We start from the raw sequence: 22,414 nt of genomic DNA on the forward strand, positions 1-22,414 counted from the left end.
TAAGGCCTCGTATGTAAGCAACAGTATATAATTTTACTGTAACAACAATGTTATACACACAAAAATATATGTAAAACATTAACATAATCCATACCCCTTTCTCTCTGCCGCCCCTCTCCTTCCTCAGACCTGGAGAGTCACGAGGACTTGGAGAAGAAGAGAATCCGCCGCATCATCTCCACGGACTTCCCCCTCTACTTCGCTGTGGTGTCCCGCGTCCAGCAGGAGAGCGACCTGATTGGCCCAGAGGGCGGTCAGCTGGCCAGCATGCTGGTCCCTCATGTCCAAGCCATCTTCCCTGAGACAGCGGTCACCAAGAAAGTTCGACTGGGGCTGCAGGTGAGGAAGAGGAGAAGGACGAGGAAGAGAGGGGGACATGCATGCAGAGCGATGCCTTACCTTACCTACTGGGTTATGTGGATAGAAAGGCAGTTTTTCATGTTGGCTCCCTACGAGTGAATAGACTGTCATGCTTTCTGCACTGCTCTTCCAAAGACCTAGGGCTGTATTCAGTCAACTTTGATTGAATGGGACATCTTGTCAGGTAGCTGCTCTGTTCAGCTCACTCAATCAGTGCTGTCTGCCCTGCCAATCAAGCAAGTTTGGCACCACAGCAACAATGGAGCTGGCTAATGCATAACACTGACTACAGCATATAGAAACTGGCAGTCAGGAGTGCTGACTACCTCCATATACTGAAGTTGTATTCCTTTTATTTTTCCACGACCAAAGATTGTGTTGTTTTACTTCTTACTGCGTCCATTTGTCCCATATCTCCTAATTATCATTTTGTGTCTGTTGTCCTTTGATTTAGATGTTTTGTGTACTATATTTGTGATATTGAATTTTTGGATGTATGAATGTGTTTGCTTTGGTTCATTATTGTCTTTTTTGTTTTTCCTTTATCTAGCCTTTCATCATACTTCAGTTCTGAGCAAAATGAACTGATATTCAAATGTGCATGTCAGTTGGTTTGGTTTTACGTGTATGATTGTTTATCCATCGGTTAGATGTATGTTCAGGTTGGCCTATGTATTATGTTGTAATAATATGTTTTTTTTGTCTTAATAATAGTTTATTGACTATGTTCCAGAGGGCGAGTAATGTGAGAAAAAGTTTTGTGTTTTCTGTTGTATTTTTAACTTACGTTATTGTTCTTATTTTTGTCTCCCCTTTTAATACATCACTTGTCCTTTCTTCTCTCTATCCCTTTCTCTTTTCTTTCACTCTTTCTCATCTCCCGTCTTTCCTCTCCCTCTTCAGGCTCAGCCTATCCCAGACGAGCTTCTGACTCAACAGCTTGGTAACCAAGCGACCTTCAGCCCAGTGGTCACGGTCGAGCCACGACGACGCAAGTTCCACCGGCCAATAGGATTACGCATCCCGCTGCCCCCATCTTGGAGGGAGAGTCCACGTGACGCTGGGGAGGGGGACACCACCAGCCTGCGCCTCCTCTGCAGTGTCATTGGTATGGTCATGCATGGAGTTTACTTTATGTCCTTGACATCTGGTTCATGGGAAATAGCATTAATTGTCAACATAAGTGAGTGTTAGGACAGGGGTGAAGGGGACAGAACTAGTGCTGAAAGCTCCACACAGTAGTGGGTAAACAGGTAGTACAGAAGGGGGCTAATCACACACCCCTGGGGTGTTCAGGATCAGCGTGGCGGAGGTGTTGTTCCCAACCCTCACCGGTCTCGACCGGAGCATGGGGGGGTCTCAAGCAGTGAAATTATTACTAGTATGATAATTTTTTAATTATGCCCAGCTCATGAGTCCACTTGATGATGTGAGGCCTGAGGCAACTGTGTGTAATTTAGCCTATTAATAACTTTTTATGGCTGGGATCCTGTTAACGGGATCGATATGACAACAGCCAGTGAAAGTGCAGGGTGCCAAATTCAAAACAACAGAAATCTCAAAATTAAGATTCCTCAGACATACAAGTATTTTACACCATTTTAAAGATAAACTTGTTGTTTAATCCCACCACAGTGTCCGATTTCAAAAAGGCTTTATGATGAAAGCACAACATATGATTATGTTAGGTCAGCACCTATTCACAGAAAAACACAGCCATTTTTTCCAGCCAAAGAGAGGAGTCACAAAAAGCAGAAATAGAGATAAAATGAATCACTAACCTTTGATGATCTTCATCAGATGACACTCATAGGACTTCATGTTAAACAATACATGTATGATTTGTTCGATAAAGTTCATATTTATATCCAAAAATCTCAGTTTACATTGGCGCGTTATGTTCAGTAATGTTTTGCCTCCAAAACATCCGGTGATTTTGCAGAGAGCCACATCAATTTACAGAAATACTCATAATAAACATTGATAAAAGATACAAGTATTACACATGGAACTTTAGATAAACCTCTCATTAATGCAACCGCTGTGTCAGATTTCAAAAAAACTTTACGGAAAAAGCACACATGCTATAATCTGAGTACAGCGCTCAGAGCCCAAACAAGCCATGAAGATATCCACCATGTTGTGGAGTCAACAGATGTCAGAATAGCATTATAAATATTCACTTACCTTTGATGATCTTCATCAGAATGCACTCACAGGAATTCCAGTTCCACAATAAATGTTTGATTTGTTCCATAAAGTCCATAATTTATGTCCAAATACCTCCTTTTTGTTCGTGCGTTCAGTACACAATCCAAACTCACGACGCGCGGGCAAGTCCATGCGAAAGTTCAGACGAAAAGTCATATTACAGTTCGTAGAAACATGTCAAACGAAGTATAGAATCAATCTTTAGGATGTTTTTAACATAAATCTTCAATAATGTTCCAACTGGAGAATTCCTTTGTCTTCAGAAATGCAATGGAACGCAAGCTAACTCTCTCACGTGAACGCGCCTGGTCAGCTCATGGCACTCTGCCAGACCCATGACTCAAAGAGCCCTCATTCCCCCCTCCTTCACAGTAGAAGCATCAAACAAGACTCTAAAGACTGTTGACATCTAGTGGAAGCCTTAGGAAGTGCAATATGACCAATATCCCACTGTATATTCGATAGGCGATGAGTTGAAAACCTACAAACCTCAGATTTCCCACTTCCTGGTTGGATTTTTTCTCAGGTTTTTGCCTGCCATATGAGTTATGTTATACTCACAGACATCATTCAAACAGTTTTAGAAACTTCGGAGTGTTTTCTATCCAAATCTACTAATAATATGCATATATTAGCAACTGGGCCTGAGTAGCAGGCAGTTTACTCTGGGCACCTTATTTATACAAGCTACTCAATACTGCCCCCAGACATAAGAAGTTATACACAAAAATTATGTTTCAAGTGACAATTGATACCGAAAAATTTAGAAAATTATTGCCTACACTCAAATGTTTTTCAGCAAAAAAGTAGTGTGTAGTTCCAGTAGGTAGCTACACCACTACATGGCTAAAAAGTAATTAACTACTGAAAACACTACTTAGATTTGAATTTAGTTCAACTACCACCAAGCTACTGCAAAATGTAGTTACATTTCTAGTTGAACTACATGTAGTTCACTACTCCTCAACACTGATTCTCACATAAGTATTCCTCTTGCCCAAGTGGGATACCACAGTGTGTAGTGCAATGGCGATTCATTGTCTGTGTATCTGTTGGGGCGGTATGTAAATTGTAGGGGTCTATGGTGTCGGGTAAGGTGAAGGTGATAAAGCCCTCAAAAGCACTAGCCTCTCAAAGCACTTCGTGATGACTGAAATGAGTGCTACGGGGCGATAGCATCACGAGCCCAGACAATCTTTTATGGAAGAGAGTTGGGAAAAGTAACCGGCCTCTGAGGGGAAAGAGAGAGATTGAGAAAGTGGAAGTGTATAAAAAAGAGAGATGAAACAGCCCCTTGTCTTCCAGGTGGAACAGCACCTGCCCAGTGGGAGGACATCACTGGCACCACCAAGCTGATGTACACCAACAACTGCGCCAACTTCACCACCAACGTCTCTGCAAGGTGAGTCCTAATTCACACCCTCCTTTAGATGTTATACAAAATGTATGAGGAATAACACCAGTATACTACTTTACCCTGTGCATAATAACCATTTGCAACCTCATCCTGTGCCAAACCATATTGAGTTCCATCCGCTTACACTATGCTACAGCCTTTAATCGATTAACTGTACACTTCGACACATAAATCAGATGCACACACACAAACAGCCACCATCTCTATCGACTATCCCTCAACCTTCTCTGTGCGTCATCTCTCCCCCTCTCCTCTCCCCCTCTCCCCAGGTTCTGGCTGGCAGACTGCCCACGCACAGCCGAGGTGGTGACCTTCGCCAACCTGCTGTACCGGGAGCTGATGGCCGTGCCCTACATGGCCAAGTTTGTAATATTTGCCAAAATGAACGAGGCGCGCGAGGGCCGCCTACGCTGCTACTGCATGACCGACGACAAGATGGACAAAACCCTGGAGCTGCACGAGAACTTCAGCGAGGTGGCCCGGAGCAGGGATATAGAGGTCAGCAGGGGTCAGGGGTCGAGGGGTTTAGTGTGTGTGTCAGTAGGTTATACTGTCTTTAAATATGTTCACATAACTCAGACATTTGTGTGAATAATCCATGGAAGTCAATGGAGGATTTTTTTCTCTCGTGACTCTCTGTCGCCCCCCTCAGGTGATGGAGGGCATGCCGCTGCACCTGGAGTGCTCTGGGAACCTGGTGCCTGTGAGGAAGGCCACTCAGCAGCCACGCAGCTTCAGCTTCCAAGCCTTCAGAGATAACAGACTGCCCGTCTCTGTCAAGGTCTGTCTCCCTCTCATTGTCTATCTCTATTTTTGCACTGAATTGTGATTCAGTCGATTTAATTGAAGTGTCAGTCTGTCAAACTGTCTGTTGGTGTATTTGACATGTTATTCAGGCAGGTTTTGCGTTGAATTGACAGTCGGTCAGTCGACAGTCGGTTGGTCTTTCGATCCGGTCTACATGTCTGTGTGTCTGACTGACTATCGGTGTTTCTGATATGTCGGTGTGTGTCTGTCATTGTCTTTCAGACATGTTTGTGTGTCCATCTATCCGTCCATCTATCTCTTTAACTTTATATATGTTCATTACAAGTGTTGTGTGTCTTCTCCCATCTCTATCACTCCATCTCTCCATCTGTTTCAAATCTTGCCATTTTTTTGTATATCTGTTCAGCCTGTCTTTCTATCTTTCTTTACCTGTGTGTTGCAGACAACACTTCTCTTTCACAGACCACCTGTCTATCTGTCTGTGTGTGTGTCTGTGCGTGTCTGTCTGTCTATACATCTTGTCTGCCTACCCATATGTATGACTGTTTGTCTACCCATATCTGTCTGTGTGTTATGTCTGTCTGTGTTTTCTGTCTGTCTGTGTGGCTTTGAGTATGTGTGACGTGCGCTTCCATCTTAGTCAGTCTCAGACGAGTGCCTTGTGAAGTATTCTCCATTGTGGTGTACCTGCCGACTCTACCTAGCTGTAACTGTGTGCACATCCTTTAGCTCTTTCACCTTCTTGCCTGCCTGCCAATCTTGTGGCCTGCCTGTCTGTATGTCTGTCTCACTGTCTCTCTTTCTCTCTCTCACGGTCACTCTGTTACTGTCTGATCTGACAGACGTCCAGGTAATTGTGCAGGTAAATCTCTCTCTCTCTCGCCTGCCTATGGACTGCTTCCATCTCTTCCCTCTGTGTTTCTGCTCGACAGACCACCACTCTGCAGGTTGTCTAATTCCCCGTTTTCTCTCTTCTTCTTCTTCCCTCTCTCTCTTTTTCATTACATTTCACCCTATCCTCTTTATCCTTCATATCTGTTCTGCTTACCTCTTCTTACCTTTGTCATTCTCTCGTGTCTCTCTTCCTCGAGTCCACCTCTTCTGATCTTCCTGGTCCTCTTTTTCGTCTTTCTTTCTCTATTTCTTTCCCTTGTATCTCTCTCTCTCTCTGTGTCTATCAGGTCAGAGACAGCAATAAGGAAGCCTCTGGGTTCCTTTCTTTCCTGCGCAAGTCTACCAAGTATGAGGATGCACAGCACGTGCTGTGTAACCTCAACATCACCATGCCACCCTGTGTCAAGGTACACACTCATGAATGCACACACACTCCAACTCACTCTCTCACATTCAGAACTCCCACATAGTGAAACCATATTTTCACATGTATTACATTTAGAGTTCACATGTTTACACCACCTTTTCACATGTGAGGAGGATAACATGTTTTCACCTCACATGTGAATTGCAGTGACATTTGCTGTTTCACATGTTAAAACGTTAATGTGAAAATCAGATATGCAGTTTCACAAAATATAACTTTTGGAATTGTTCAATTGAATTGTTCAATTGTTCAAAAATAAACATGTGAAAATCTCACTTTCACATGTGGAATTGCATTTTCACATGTGAAAATCACATTTGCGTTTCACATGTAAGAAATGTTAGCTAGCTAGAAAACCCAAAATGTCACTCAAACAGAAGGGGGAACTAACAAAGCGTCACTGACCAACCAAAACAAAACAGGTGGGGTTTTAGGAGAGGTTCTGAAAGACACAAGTCCACAACAACTGGAACCTAAAAGACACCCACCATGAGCGGTCACTAAATATGCCCAAGAAGAGCAGTGGTGTGAAGTACTTCAAAGTATTTTTATTTAAGTCGTTTTTTGGGGTATCTGTACTTTACTATTTATATTTTGGACAACTTTTACTTTTTCTTCACTACATTCCTAAAGATGTTCTTTTACTCAATACGTTTTCCCTATCACCCAAAAGTACTCGGGACAGGAAAATGGTCCAATTCACACACTTATCAAGAGAACATCCCTGGTCATCTCTTCTGCCTCTGATTTGTCGGACTCACTAAACACAAGGGATTCGTTTGTAAACTATGTTCAAGTGTTGGTGTGCCCCTTGCAAATTAAAAAAACACTAAAATGGTGCCATCTGGTATGCTTAATATAAGGAATTGGAAATTATTTAAACTTTTACTATTACAATTGATATTTAAGTATATTTTTGCAATTACATTTACTTTTTATAAAGTATGTTTAAAACCAAATACTTTTAGACTTTTACTCAAGTAGTATTTTACTGGGTGACTTTCAATTTTACTTGAGTCATTTTCTATTAAGGTATCCTTACTTTTACTCAAGTATGACAATTGGGTACTTTCTCCACCTCTGAAGAAGAAGCAAACAAAAGGAAAACCCACACCAAACTCAAAGACAGGAGAAAACCATTAAGTGGATCAAAATGAAAGCAGGGAAGATCAGACAAAGGATTGCTTGTCTAGAACTCAAAATGGGGCAAGCCAACTAAAGGTGTTAACCCTCTGTATCTATCAAGACCGCTGGAGCACTGGGCCAGCCACCCTAAATAGCACCTGGGCTAGCACAAGTGAAACGCCTTCCCATTAACGAAATGGCAACCATCACAGGTGTAACACATACTGACTAACGAGGTGACACCAATCGGTGCGCCCTACATGCTAACGAGCTATACGTGCTAAAGTCCAACCTCAAAGCATAAATGGAAAAACCAAACTCCACATTTAGTGATATCAAATTTGCAGTTTCACATGTAAGAAAACTCCACATTTACTCCAATGTATGTAAAAAAGGTAAATGTAAATAAACGCTGTATAGCCTAAAATGTAATTTTGATATCATGGATGGTCAGTCCTTGCATCCATAACATAGTATATGGATTTGAGATTGGTTGCATTTCACCAGCCCCATCCCTCACCTTTTTACCAAAACTGTGGTTGGGAAAACACTTTGTTAATGTTTCAGTTAAGGCAATGTTTCCCAAACTCAGGACCTCAAAGGGTGCTCGTTTTGTTTTTTTGTCCTAACACTACACAGCTAATTCAAATAATGAAAGCTTAATGTACACCGAGTTTGGGAAACACTGAATTAACAATTTCCGCTTTAAGCACCTTTAATAGGGCAATAGTGTTATTATATGGTGCAATTCTCTAGTGAATTAGTTACTTTGGTGCCATTTATATCAAGCAAAACTTCTGAAGTTGAGAACAAAATTCTTACTATTGCAAACAAAAAGAATGATATTGAAAGCAAAACATAAATCCAAAAGTATTGATATGAAAAATAAATATTGCAAGGAAATAATTTATAAATGCGAGAGCAAATTGCAAATGGACGCAATTAAATGGAACACGTCCCTCTTTCATGCAATTTTGTTTGTTATGTTACCCTGGCCTTTGCTTTCGCTGCCTTTTTTACAGTTGCACGTTTTGGCACATTCATTCCAGAAACATAGCACCCTTTATCCCACTGCTGTTTTGCCTCTGAAGCTAAGCAAGGTTGGCCCTGGTTGTCATGTTGTTTTGTATGGGTAGGACTACCAAGGTACAGAAAAATTACAAATGAGACAACATAAACCAGTGGTTCTCAAACCTCTCCTCTGAGACCCCCAGCCGGTTCATGTATTTGATCTATTACAGAACTAGGACACCTGATTGAACTTGTCAACTAATCATCAAGCCCTTGACTAGGTGAATCAGGTGAACTAGTTCAGGGCTAAAACAAAATTGTGAAACATCTGGGGGTCCCCAAGGAGAGGTTTGAGAACCACTGACCTAAACCGGAACAACCATCTCAGTAACGGGTGCAATAAGTCTGACTGCTAACAGATTGGATTTGTTTAGAAAAATGTATGTTATCTTTGTGTAGCATAAAATCTACCTCCAAAAAAGCATGCAGGAAAATATGATCATATTTGGTTTTTGAGAGTGTCTGATTATTGTACCTTTATATTCAGAATATTGGGTACAAAATTGTACCATTATACTAGATTATCTGCACATGTACCCTAAAAGATACCAAACAATACCATTTGAAATCATATGTGTACCTCTGAAGGTATTTTATATTTTTGTACCACTGGGAACAATGCAATATACCCTGACCATACCCCTTTTTCTAAGAGTGTAGAGTCATTCATTTTATGGAAATTATGAATGGGGTGTTTTTCTGCTTTAATGTTGCTGTTGATTGATTGGTTCTCAGTCGACAAAGGGTGTAGCAATATCTCCTGGGAAGCTCTGTCTGCATCTGTCTCAGCTGATGCATGATCAGTTGAACTTTGAAGGCTTAAAAAAGACCAACATTAAATACAGACTGTAAAAGATACCGTATCTAAAAAGAGACTAGTCAGACTATTGATTGGCGGTTCAAAAGCAAAGATGAACTGAATATTTTTATGTCACATTGCTAATTTAAGCAAAAAAAATGTTTGATCTCAAATACAGTTTTGTTTCCACTAAGACAGTACAATGTAATCGTCACAAAAGCAGCACAAGAAACCACATGCAAACATTTCCTTAGACAACCTTGGGAGAAATGCATGTACACTGAACAAAAATAAAAACGCAACATGCAACAATTTCTAAGATTTAACTGAGTTATAGTTTGCATAAGGAAATCAGTTAATTGAAATAAATAAATTAGGCCCTAATTTATGGATTTCACATGACTGGGGATACAGACGTGCATCTGTTGGTCATAGATTCCTTTAAAAAAAGGTAGGGGCGTGGATCAGAAAACCAGTCAGTATCTGGTGTGACCACCATTTGCCTCATGCAGCACAACACATCTCCTTCGCATAGAGTTGATCAGGCTGTTGATTGTGGCCTGTGGAATATTGTCCCACTCCTCTTCAATGGCTGTGCGAAGTTGCTGGATATTGGCGGGAACTGGAACACGCTGTCTTACACGTTGATCCAGAGCATCCCAAACATGTTCAATGGGTGACATGTCTGGTGAGTATGCAGGCCATGGAAGAACTGGGACATTTTCAGCTTCCAGGAATTGTGTACAGATCCTTGCAACATGGGGCTGTGCATTATCATGCTGAAACATGAGGTGGTGAATGAATGGGACGACAATGGACCTCAGGATCTTGTCATGGTATCTCTGAATTCAAATTGCCATCGGAAAAAAAATGCAATTGTGTTCGTTGTCCGTAACTTATACTTGCCCATACCATAACCCCTCGGGCAACATGGGGCATTCTGTTCACAACGTTGACATAAGAAAATCGCTCGCCATCTGCCCGGTGCAATTGAAACCAGGATTCATTCGTGAAGAGCACACTATTCCAGCGTGCCAGTGGCCATCGAACGTGAACATTTGCCCATGGAAGTTGGGTATGAAGCCAAACTACAGTCAGGTCAAGACCCTGGTGAGGACAACGAGCACGCAGATGATCTTCCCTGAGAAGGTTCCTGACAGCTTGTGCAGAAATTCTTTGGTTGTGCAAACCCACATTTTCCTCAACTGTCCAGATGGCTGGTCTTAGACATCCCGCAGGTGAAGCTGGATTGTGGCGGTCCAGGGCTGGTGTGGTTACATGTGATCTGCGGTTGTGAGGCCGGGTGGACGTGCTGCCAAATTCTATAAAACGACATTGGACGCGGCTTATGGTAGAGAAAGGAACATTCAATTATCTGGCAACAGCTCTGGTGTACATTCCTGCAGTCAACATGCCAATTGCATGCTCTCTCAAAACTTGAGACATCTGTGGCATTGTGTTACAAAACTACACCTTTTAGAGTGGTCTTTCATTGTCCCCAGCACAAGGTGCACCAATGATCATGCTGTTTAATCAGCTTCTTGATATGCCACACCTGTCAGTTGGATTATCTTGTCAAAGGAGAAATGCTCAATACCAGGGATGTAAACAAATTTCAGCACATTTCGGATAAATAAGCTTTTGGTGCATATGGACATTTTCTTGGATCTTTTATTTCAGCTCATGAAACATGGGACCAACACTGCATGTTGCGTTCATATATTTGTTCAGTATGTTTCAGAGATAGCAGTACCCATATCTAGTCAGTGATGTGTGTTTTTGTTACTGTGTCCATTGTGTGTGGTCCAGGTTGTTGGGAGTGAGGAACGGAGGCGAACTCTGACCCCGTTGGCCCTGAGGGAGCGCTACAACGCACTGAATGAGCCCGGTCTGGGTAAGTCTTGCCATGCCTCTCCAGAAGCCCTCTCCCTAATATACAGAAGGAGACAGGGCTTGAATGTTTCACCCCTACTCCCCTGCTTCCCAATCTATTACGCATGAGCCTTGGATGCAACACAGTGCTCTACTGAGCCCCAGAATACACAGCAGTGCGATGATGGCGCCATATTGGTTATGTGCCAAAGATTAGCTAATACCTACACATCCAAACAGCTCTATGGACTAAAACCCTTCCAGAGTCCTGGTAACATTAGTACTGAATTACCTGTTATGATTTGCATGGCGCTGGTGCTGGTCTCTCCACTGCGAGTCCTGTTAGCATGGCGGATATTTAGCATTTAGCTTAGCGCTGGGAATGGGCAGGTCCTTGCAGTGGAGCCAGACAGAGGAGCCCTATGATTGGCCCATGGTAGATGAGCCAAGATGGGCAGGAGTGCTCATTGGTTACATGGTGAAGATGAGAGCTGGGCCTTTTCTGTCTATCTGAGCACGGCGCTGCTACCTTGCACCTCAGTTCCCTATGGTTATGTTGTTCTAACAGAAGGGACTGGTGTCTGAATGAATTTCTTCTCTACCTACCTCTAACCTACCCTGCCTATAGTTTGCTAACACATAAGGATTGTATGGGCAAAAACACAATACTCTGTGGGTAATACATATTCCCTTCAACAGACCAGTGCTTTTTGTCAAGGTAAGTTTCTTATTATCTATTTTAATAGCAACTGATTTTAGAGGGTTTGATATATTGGATAATGTCCTGTATTGAGTAACTTGAACAAATCTGTAAAAATGAGACCTTTTTTGTGCCGTACTGTTTGCACCCCTTACACAGTGTTCAGTCGTGTAGTTGTGATTGAGTCCTACATTTAAAGTAGATTTAAAGTTCTGAAGTTATCTTTTTTTCCTCAGCTACAGTGAATGCCATGGAGAGGACCGAGCTCAAGATCTCCCTAATATCTGAACAGCTGGGATTGAGCTGGGCAGGTCAGTGCTCCTGTACAGGGCTGTTACTCCCGTGTGGCTCAGTTGGTACAGCATGCCGCTTCCAATGCCAGGTTTGAGGGTTTGATTCCCACGGGGGACCATAACGAAAAAGTATGAAAATGTATCCACTCACTACTGTAAGTCGCTCTGGAAAAGAGCGTTGGCTAAATGACTCAAATGTAATAATGTATGTATAGTCTACTATATGTGATAAGATAAACTTAGTTACGTATATGATATACTGAATACATTTTTCTCTCTCTCAGAGTTGGCAAGGGAGCTGCATTTTGGTGTGGATGACATTAACAGAATCAGGGTGGAGAATCCTAACTCCCTCCTGGACCAGAGTTCAGCCCTACTCAACCTGTGGGCTGGCCGGGAGGGCAAGAGGGCCAAGAGTGAGTCTCTCTCTCTCTCTCTCTCTCTCTCTCTCTCTCTCTCTCTCTCTCTCTCTCTCTCTCTCTCTCTCTCTCTCTCTCTCTCTCTCTCTCTCTCTCTCTCTCTCTCTCTCTCTCTCTCTCTCTCTCTCTCTCTCTCTCTCTCTCTCTCTCTCTCTCTCTGTCTCTCTCTGTCTCTCTGTCTCTCTCTCTCTGTGTGTTACTACAGTCCCCCACCTCTTCATTCCTTAACTTATTTTCCGACCCCTCTCTCTCCTCTTCTTCCTCTTTCCCTCTGTCAGTGGAGAGTATATATGTAGCTTTGAAGAACATTGACCGTTCAGACATTGTGAGTTCCGTGGAGGGCCAGCCACAGGCAGGGGCTGGGGCCTCAGAGGAGGGGGCCTGCAGACTGGTTGACCACGACTCCACCCTGCTCTCCCCCAGTGTTATCAATGGTAAGAGACACATACAGAGAGGTGTGCGTACACATACACACATACACATACACACAGGGGCGCAACTTTGGTTTTAGAAATGGGGGGGACATTTTTTTTTATTCCACCAATCAATGGAATCAATAGTATGTATATACCACAATTGCCCCTAGTAATGTCAGGGGTTAAAACAAGATCAATGAGAAGACCATTACTCTTCCCAAGTGTATGGGTAACACAGACTGAAACATATCTCTGTTGCTCTACAAGAGATCATGGACACAGGTCGTCCACCTGTAGTCTACAAGCCACAAGTTATTAGGCATCCAATTTTCAGAAGGGGTAAGTGGTAATTGGGCTGCGTGGTTGATTGCTGCGGATGATTCTCAAGGGATTTTGATTAAAGTCTGAGAAATTATGCCATTTCCATCATAACCCAGTGATATGTCAGCATGTAAGCATTTCCTTACTGCATTTTGCTGACAGCCATCATTTCAGTTTTACTGTTCTGACACCTCATGCTTTAGACCTGAACATAATGGTCTCACATGACATTATACTTGAAGACAGATGTTTTTTGAATTTGCACAGTCCTGCACATTGAGTTAATGAGGATAGGCTAAAATATACATCTTAACTGTGTTTGGGTTTAAGCCTGGTATATGGATGAGTTGGATATGCGTAGATGTGTGTGTGTGTGTGTGTGTCTGGGATGAACACTTCCCTCCTAAGTGGCACTAGTACACAGTTTGTGTGCTCTGAGCCTCCATACCTTGTTCCTTTGTTACTCCCCTCTGTCTCTCCTAGATCTGTCCCCCTCTCGCTCTTTCTCTCTGTGTCTGTGACATGTCATCTCTGCTGCCCAGCCGCCCTCCTCTTCCTCCTCACAGCTCTTCCTCTTCGACCTCTGACCTCATATCGACCTCATGTTGACCTCCTGGGCCTCTCCTCTCTCCTGTCATCTTATTTTCCCGTGTTCAGTCCAGCGGGAACCTCACCTCCTCTCTCGAAGTAGCTCTGTGTCTATGCATGTGCATGCTGCCTGCCTCGCTGTACCTCTCTGTGGCTCGCATCAGGGAAAGTGTCTTTCTCTAGGTCTGGGAGGGTCAGTGTTGATGTCGGGTGGGGTGGAGGGGTATCAAAATAAAGGCATTGCTGTCCAAATAAAGGTTTGCTGTTTTGGTATAAGAACTGTGTATTTGCATGGCATGCTTTCTCTATGACTATTTCTCTATGTGTATTTTACTTTCTCTTGTTTCTCTGTTTTGTCAAACTTGTTTTAAATGCTGTATTAACACCTTCAATCTCAGCCGTTTTCTGTTAACTCTATGGTGTTGGTTGTATGCTAGGGTGAAACCCATGGTTGACTGCACAGCACATAATGTTCTCAAAATAATGTAGCTGGGACATGACAGCTTTGTCCTTAAGACAACGTTGTCATAATGTTACCGATACATTGTTAGAATGTTATGTGCTCGCTGGTGTGTTCTGTGGTGTGGTGGAGTGTGTGCGTCTGGGTGTGTGTGTGTTCCCATGTACCCTGTGAACTGTGGGTGTGTTTTCATGTGTCTCAGTTTGTTTGCGTGTGTGTTGTACATAAGTGGATAGTGCTGTGCATTGTGTTGTGTGTGTGTGTGTGTGTGTGTGTGTGTGTGTGTGTGTGTGTGTGTGTGTGTGTGTGTGTGTGTGTGTGTGTGTGTGTGTGTGTGTGTGTGTGTGTGTGTGTGTGTGTGTGTGTTTGCAGATGTACAATCTATGTGGAGCTGCTGTGCTTCACAATGTGTTATAGTGTAAGTGTCTTTAAATTGGGAGATACATTAAGGACTAACCCAGATAAACCATCATCATTCAGACTCACTTCTCCATCATCCACCTCATTCAAAGTGCATCTCTACCCCTCATTATCCTTACCTCTACCGTCTCTATACTGTACCATCTCTATACCATCCCAGAAACACACACACACACACACAGACACACACACACACACACAGACTGACACACTTTTACAGTTATACTATTGTCCGTCGGCATAAACACTGAAAGAAATGAAGCCACACTTCAGTCAATATTCCAGTGTCCATGAACACTTGAGTTCCTTCTTCACCTTATTACCACCTACAACACAGACAGACTCTTTAAAGAGAGATATACAAACGAGAAACAGTGGAAGGCGTTTTAAAGGTAGACTCAGTGAACTGATGTTGCCACGAGCAGCACCGCAGATAGTGAGATGAGCGAGATGCAAGACTTTGCTCTCACACAGTCACACTGTATGTGCACAGGTTCGCTTCACACTGTTACAGCGTGGTAGCCACGTGACCAAAACAGCAGAGAAGTTGAGCCTTGCACGTCAACATTTCAGTTGTTACGGAAATTGACCCACTATGCCATATCGCTGAGTCTACCTTGAAGATAGACAGAACAGAGAAAGACACGCATGATGATGGGAGACGGACAGACAGACAGATGGACGGACAGATGGACAGACAGACAGACAGGAACTTACAAGCAGAAATGCAGGCTCTATTTACAGCTTTGCCTAGAATTAGAAACGCACATAAAAGCATATTTACACTGAAATATAGATCAATAGATCCAATCAATTTCACAACATAAACCTATTTTTGGAAGTAATATTGTGTTTGTGTATGCATGTATGTATGTATGTATGCATGTATGTATGTATGTATGTATGTATGTATGTATGTATGTATGTATGTATGTATCGTGTGTGTGTGTGTGTGTGTGTGTGTGTGTGTGTGTGTGTGTGTGTGTGTGTGTGTGTGTGTGTGTGTGTGTGTGTGTGTGTGTGTGTGTGTGTGTGTGTGTGTGTGTGTGTGTGTGTGTGTGTGTGTGCGCTTGTGCATATGTTTGTGTGGAGGTGAGTGCAAGTGCAAGCAACTTCCAATTTTCTCAGCAGAATTGGCAGCCTCCTGACCCTCTCACTTGTGATCTGGTTTGGAACGATAATGGAATTTGTATCCTGATATCTCAATGATAATAGTATCACGATAATCCGTTTTTATCACGATAATAGACATTGAAAGGACACTTTATCAGACAATAAACCCTTTTTGAGGAAAGTGGACGGGTTTTTAATCTAAATGTTGTTGCCAATTTAGAGCAATTGAAAATGATATGGCGATAACATGGACATAATGAAATTCAATATCATAGGTATCGTTGAACACGTTTATCATGGTAAATTGGTAGTATTGATTATCGTGCCAACCCAACTGACCCCAAACACCCCACTCTCTTCCTATCTTGGATGACATTTTCAACCGTCTAACACTACCCCTTTCCCACAGACAATGGACAAGACTCCATTTCCAACCCCCTATTCCCTAACGTAACAGATGCTGCTCTTAGGGGAATGTAAAACTACTTCCTCTCCACACATTCTCTCCAACAGAACCACTGATGGATCACCAATAGATCAGTGGTCATCAAAATCAGTGTTTTTCATGGAAAGTCAGACAATGAGAAACTAAACCCTGGGAAAGTGACTAGATGTTTTCACTACTACCGATTCTAAGAAGGTGCCAGTGAGTGTGTGTGCCTCCTTGGAACTGGAAGTAGTGAAAACAAATATTTTCACTTTCTCTTTCCCAGCATATTTTGACACTGGATAGAGCCACTCTGTTTCCTGCAGAGAAACAGTCCCACTACACCCACATCCGTGTCTAACCCTCCCCTAACTCCCCCACCCCTGCACCTGCGTGGTGTTAGTCTCCCTCTCTCTTTTATCTCGCTTCCTTCCCAGGTTACGGACTTGTGCAGGAAGAGCTGCTCTCCCCAGCCTCCATGCAGTACAGTCTGCCCTCTCCACTGGGAGCTGAGCCCTACTGGCAGGAGGTCTCCAGCCTGGAGTGTGCACCCATCGCCACCACCGAAGAAGACACCCTGATGGAGATGTCAGACGTGCAGGTGTGGCCCTCGGGGGTCAGCCCCTCCCTTGTCACAGTGGAGGACTCGTCCCTGGATGGCAGCAGCCGGGCTGACGACTCAGAGGGGGCCACCCTGTCCCTGCCCTGCAGCCTGGGGCGCCCCAGCAGTGGGGCCAGTGGCTCCATCATGGAGCTGGAGGAGGAGGAAGAGGAGGAGGAGGAAGGGGAAGTAGAGGAGGAGGAGGAGGCGGGGCAGGAGCTGGCGGACAGGGACAGGGTGAGGGCCAGCGGAGCCGTGCCAAAGGTCAACCTGAATGGCCAGCTGGGAGGTCAGAGGTCGGAGGGCAGGAAGGTGGAGGTAGCAGCATCAGTGGCGGGCAGCAGTATGACTGGAGGAGGAGCGAGGGGAGGAGGAGGACTAAGACAGAGTTCAGAGGAAGGGCTTTCTGTTGTTGCAGGGCAGCAGGTTTATGCCCAGCTGTGTGAGATGTCAGGACTGAGCCGAGCAATGGAGCACAATGGAGACAACAGGTAAGACTCGGTCAGGGGTTCAGACTGGTCTAGCCAGACAGACCTTATTCTCTGTATGTGTGTACAGAATCCATACTCAAAACTCAATCCATTGTGGCATTCTCTTTTTGTGTCTTTTATCTGTCTGTCTTGTTCTCTTTCCTACTCGTACCTCTGTCTCTGTCGCTCTGTCTGTCTGCTCCTCTTTCGTCTTTGTCTCTTTGGCCCTGTCTCCCTCTCCCCTCTCTCTAAGGGTGGTTGGGGGCGGTGCGTTCCAGCCGTACCTCCCCAACAAGGACTCCCTGCGCGGCTGGGCAGGGTCGCAGGCGCCCAGGCTGCCCCGGCAGAGTGTGGAGACGCTGATGATGTCACCAAGGTCTCGTGTACCCCAAGAGGCTCTGCTGACACCGGTGTGTGACATGGGGGCAGTCGGAGGTGCTGTGCAGGCACCTGTTTGGGACACAGCCCTTCGACAAGGTGTTGGGCTTCTCACACCAAGAGGCAGGGCTCCCGGTTGTCATGCCGACCGACCACCTGCCGCTTCCTGTGCCTGGAGGAGGGACTTCCTGTCCATGCCTGCGATAGATAGGACAATCTTTTAATTTGGTTTCAATCATAAAAATTCCAACCATCAAAACCCAAATGTTGACGTTATGTCACGTCATTATCTGAAATTGGCTTAATGGGGCAAAGTTGTGTTGTGTGGTTTGTAAACCTGTGTACTAATGTCATGTGGTTATTTTATGTGTTATATCCTGATGTTTTGACACAGATTGATGCCGATAAAGAGGACTATGCTGTTGAGTTCCTGGCTGAGGAGCAGTTGGTGGACGAACATGGAAACGTTGTCACTAGGAAGGTTAGTTTGTCCTCTTCTGCACGACTGTTTCTCCACCAAAATAGACTCACACACTCACAAATAGATACATGCAAGCACATATGCACACACACGCGCGCGCTCACAAATGCACGTTGCGTAGATCAGTGTTAACTCCTCTGTGTATTTTCTCCTTCCCTGCTCCCTCCCTCCTTGCTGTACTGTAGGTGGGGGTGGATGTGAGGAAGGGTGCTCAGTCAGTGAAGCGCAACAGTCTGCGGAGAGTAAAACACTGAAACACACATACCCAGTCCTCAAGGTATGGGACACATAAGCACTTGTGTATATATTGCAGTGCTTGGATAGATGCTTTTAGAAGTATCTATCAGACCCCTCAGAACCAGAGAAGGTTGAAGTTAAACTGGCTATTGTAAATGACAAACCCCTGCACACTACTCCCCTTGCAATAATGTTATGAAGTGAAAGATGAAAGAATCTTTGTTTGCCAGCTCTCATCAGAGCATGGATGGCGTACATTACATTTCATCCCTTTTGAATGGGAATACATCTCTGGTTATCTTTAAGTGTTGTTCATTTTTTATTTAATCAACTGGAAAAAAATGGTTTCATATATTGTTTCTTCCTCATCTTGACTGGCTACCTCTGTCCCTTTCTTTTAATGTGATGAGATTGTAATAGTTCAAAATAATTCCCTTTTTCCTAAAAATCTATTTTTTCTCTGTACCGTAGAACCGGACATCCACTGCCAAACCATCCTCCACAAACAAAAAGCCAGGTGACAGAGGAAAACAGGGAGAAGATTGAGAGGAGAGGAGAGGAGACTAGAGAAGACTGAAAGAAGGACTAAGATCAGCAAACAACAAATACAAACACAAAATCATCTGCAGAATGACCCTGGATCGCCACAACAAGAGGAAACGAGAAGGAGATCTACTTGTAGTTTTGTAACATAAAAAAAGATACTTAACTAGAGTAGGGCATGATTTTTTTCTATAAAAACTTCATAAAATCCAACCAGAAAAAAAGCAACAAAAAAGTGCTTCCTGTCAACTGTAATTGCATGATTGACTGCTGGTGCATGACCATTGACCTTTGAACTGTCATTATCTACAAACTGAATTGGTACATGTTATGGGGCCGACCCAGGACTGACTGGGTCAGGGACAAGTTTAAGGACCCCCCACCCCCCCCAAAAGGATTGGTTGGTGTTAGCAAGTTGAGTCTGGTAACACTACTGCCAAAAAAGCTAATATTTTTTCCGTCTTCAGATTGCTATGATACAGTCAATCCAATGCTGCGCTTACCAATGCTTCATTCACTTGGACCCTATTTCCTTGTTATTCTATGTGATATATGCACTATGCTCTGTGGATGTGTGTCTGTGTGTGTATGTGTGTGTATTTCTACCGCATGTGTTCTCTCGCTTCTGGCTTGGCACTGAGCCGTGTCCTGGTTGGTCAGTGCCCCTGTGATGTCACGGTGTGCTCAATGTGGGAATGAGAAACCCACCGTGCTCCTCTACTCGGGAGCGTCTGTCTGTGTGTGACGTTTTTCCTTTGTGAACGTGCTTCTCGTGTTTCTTTAGCTCTGTTCACCCCAGTTCCACTTTGTCTGGCTTTGATAGGGACTAGCTTTCTCCCCCTGTTTTAGGAGGGTGTGCTTTATTCAGACAATGGGAATGTTTTTCCAGATGGGAACAAAAAAAAGTTTGTCGCTTGATAGCATTGCGTGGCAGCCAGTGTATTCTAACATTAATGCCCAACACATCCCAGATTTACGGTAGCATGGGGTCCCCTTCCCCTCCTACCCCCCTCCTCTCTGCCATGTTGACACCACACTCCTCTCCATCAACTCCTGTAGCTCCAACTTCAATCTCTACCCAATCAGCTTCATCCACTGCTCTCTCTCTCATTCTCTCGGTTTGCTGTGGCTGTAGCACCTCACGACATCGTCCTTTTGTGGTTCACATTCAATTGTGCTTTTGATTTGAGGGGGTGAAGCAGACAGGGGATTAATGATCAGTGTGGATAGTCATATTTATGGGAAAGAGATGGAGGTAAATGTGAAGGTTTAGATGAGATGCTAGAGACTAGCATAGCTAAGCAAGTAAGGACAGACTGACAGATAGCACTGTGATCGCCCAATTTAACACCCTGTTCTGTGAACTTATAGACACACACACACACCTCATAAATGCATACACACACACATACATCATACACACTCGCACATATATTTAATACACACATGCACACGCACATACAGTAATTCATTTATTGTGCTCTAGTTGTTATGAGAAGCCTGGTCGGACTCAGATTATGTACTTTGGTGTCTGCCACAGCAATAATATCAGACACGGAGGGATATATATGTATATAGAGATATATATGTGTGTGTGTGTGTGTGTGTGTGTGTCTGTGTGTACAGTGGGAGGGTGGGTGTTCTGTATCTGCACATTATGGTAGCATTTAAAGCATTTCTCTCCCTGAAATTGGTGCAGACAAATCAGAAGCATGCATGTATACAAAAGGTACAATCCAAGACGGTATGCAGTGTTCCCCTCACAAATGTGATCCTTTCAATGCATTCACAATTGACATTTCGTAATGGAATCTCCTCTGTTCCTCTGACCTTCATGTTGTTGTATTAGCATGGTGGCACTGCCACCTGGTGTTATAAAGAGGTATCACAGACTAGATAACTGGATCGGAGCAGCAGCAGCTGGGGGGCAATATAGTAAAGGTTTCGGGAAAGGATTTGGTCCAGCACTTAACGTAGCAGATATTACCCAGGATATGCTAACTTCATACATTGAATCTTAGGAATGGATCTCTGATGGTAGCACTTATTTACTATGTATGTATGTACTGTGGTTGGAGTGAATGTGACTATGAATGATTGAGTGAATAGATTAGTAACACATCACCGACACGTATTCCCTGCCAATCAGTGCACATTAAAACCTCATCTGTTATGCCACATATATCACATATCACTTATCGTTCACTCTTATTCCACTCAGGTTTCAGTTCTAGCAGGATCCAAGTTTTGCCCTGTTTTTGAGTTCAGAGCCCTCTATAGAAAGTGAACCATGGGTGTCAACATGAGTGCTGTGGAATCAGTTTGGGTTGTCGGGTAGGGGTGTGTGTGTGTGTGTGTGTGTGTGTGTGTGTGTGTGTGTGTGTGTGTGTGTGTGTGTGTGTGTGTGTGTGTGTGTGTGTGTGTGTGTGTGTGTGTGTGTGTGTGTGTGTGTGTGTGCGTGCGTGTGTGTGTGTGTGAGGTGTAATTATAAAAGGGTAGCCTTTAGTTAGTATGTTGGTGGATTCCCTAGGTGAAAGGTCTGTGGTCTTTAAGCCTCTCCTCTCCAGGTCACCTAATTTATCTTTAAACAGCAGTGTAGCTGATTGACTTATGTTGCTGCTTTGGGTCTGAATAGGCTAATGATGAAGAGAAGTGAAACTCTCAATCAGCAATTGATAAGTCAATCAATCTATCAATCAGGTTTTCCACAACAACAAGATACTGATACCTGATATGGATGAGATATAGAGACCATAGTCCTGAAAGGTATTTAAAATGAATGTACAGCATGTTTGATTAATCTCAAATTAAGGGGATCTGTGTATGTGGGTTTAGAGGTTGACAATATCAAACTGAAAATTGAGCCAGTCCACAAGCCTTTGCACTGTGAGAACTGTAGACTCCGCCAGTGTGTGTGTGCGTGTGGTGTTCAGAAGGTTGATGAGGAGAGGGACATGGTTTTAAAACTAGGGACACAACATGAGGACATGGAAATGATCATGTATTTCAAAGAGTATTTTAAAATTACTGTTGCAAAGAATAGAGATCACCTATACTCCTTTAGAATGGAAACGTGACAATATTAACGCAATATGATATTACTCTATACTAAGGAATGCAACTGCACACATGCACAGAACATGTTTTTATGAAAATATATGTATAAATATATGACAAAATATATTTAATTAGAATGCTATGCACCCTTATAGAGTTGTTATGGATGTTCTTTAAGCATATTAACTATAGTATAGGCAAACGGCCACATGGTGGGGAATGTAGAGGCTTTGTAGGTATTTCAAATAGTTTTCTTTTCTTTTTTATTGTCATGGAGAGAGGAAAAACAAACGTGAATATGTATTCAAGCCTTTGTTTCAATCAGATTCATTCTGACATGAAGATATGTATAGATCATCTACTCTGTACACCAGCTCCAACCATTTACAGAAATTAATAAAGAAAGATGTGAACATACCTGATGTGTTCTCTTACACATTTTAATGTGTTTGAGAATCAAATGTAAATTGATGTACGTTTGTAAATGTAAATTGTAAATCTATATGTATGTGTATAAAGGTAAGTACATTGGTGCAAAACAGTTAT

General features: G+C 43.3%; 1 protein-coding gene across 1 annotated transcript in view; it reads left to right on the plus strand.

Moving 5' to 3' along the window:
- The window catches only part of LOC120020980 (ankyrin-1-like), a 75,851-nt gene extending 57,566 nt beyond the window's left edge, over positions 1–18,285 (plus strand). The window contains exons 29-43 of the mRNA XM_038964651.1: positions 128–339; positions 1,264–1,468; positions 3,877–3,973; positions 4,258–4,486; positions 4,641–4,769; positions 5,938–6,057; positions 10,882–10,966; positions 11,881–11,955; positions 12,222–12,353; positions 12,635–12,790; positions 16,539–16,829; positions 17,121–17,193; positions 17,426–17,582; positions 17,945–18,031; positions 18,217–18,285. Coding sequence (XP_038820579.1) covers positions 128–339; positions 1,264–1,468; positions 3,877–3,973; positions 4,258–4,486; positions 4,641–4,769; positions 5,938–6,057; positions 10,882–10,966; positions 11,881–11,955; positions 12,222–12,353; positions 12,635–12,790; positions 16,539–16,829; positions 17,121–17,193; positions 17,426–17,582; positions 17,945–18,031; positions 18,217–18,285 — 2,117 coding nt within the window. The remainder of the gene's footprint in view (positions 1–127; positions 340–1,263; positions 1,469–3,876; positions 3,974–4,257; positions 4,487–4,640; positions 4,770–5,937; positions 6,058–10,881; positions 10,967–11,880; positions 11,956–12,221; positions 12,354–12,634; positions 12,791–16,538; positions 16,830–17,120; positions 17,194–17,425; positions 17,583–17,944; positions 18,032–18,216) is intronic.
- The last annotated feature ends 4,129 nt before the right edge of the window (positions 18,286–22,414 follow it).

This window comes from Salvelinus namaycush, chromosome 26 (assembly GCF_016432855.1).
Source record: "Salvelinus namaycush isolate Seneca chromosome 26, SaNama_1.0, whole genome shotgun sequence".
Lineage (NCBI taxonomy): Eukaryota > Metazoa > Chordata > Actinopteri > Salmoniformes > Salmonidae > Salvelinus > Salvelinus namaycush.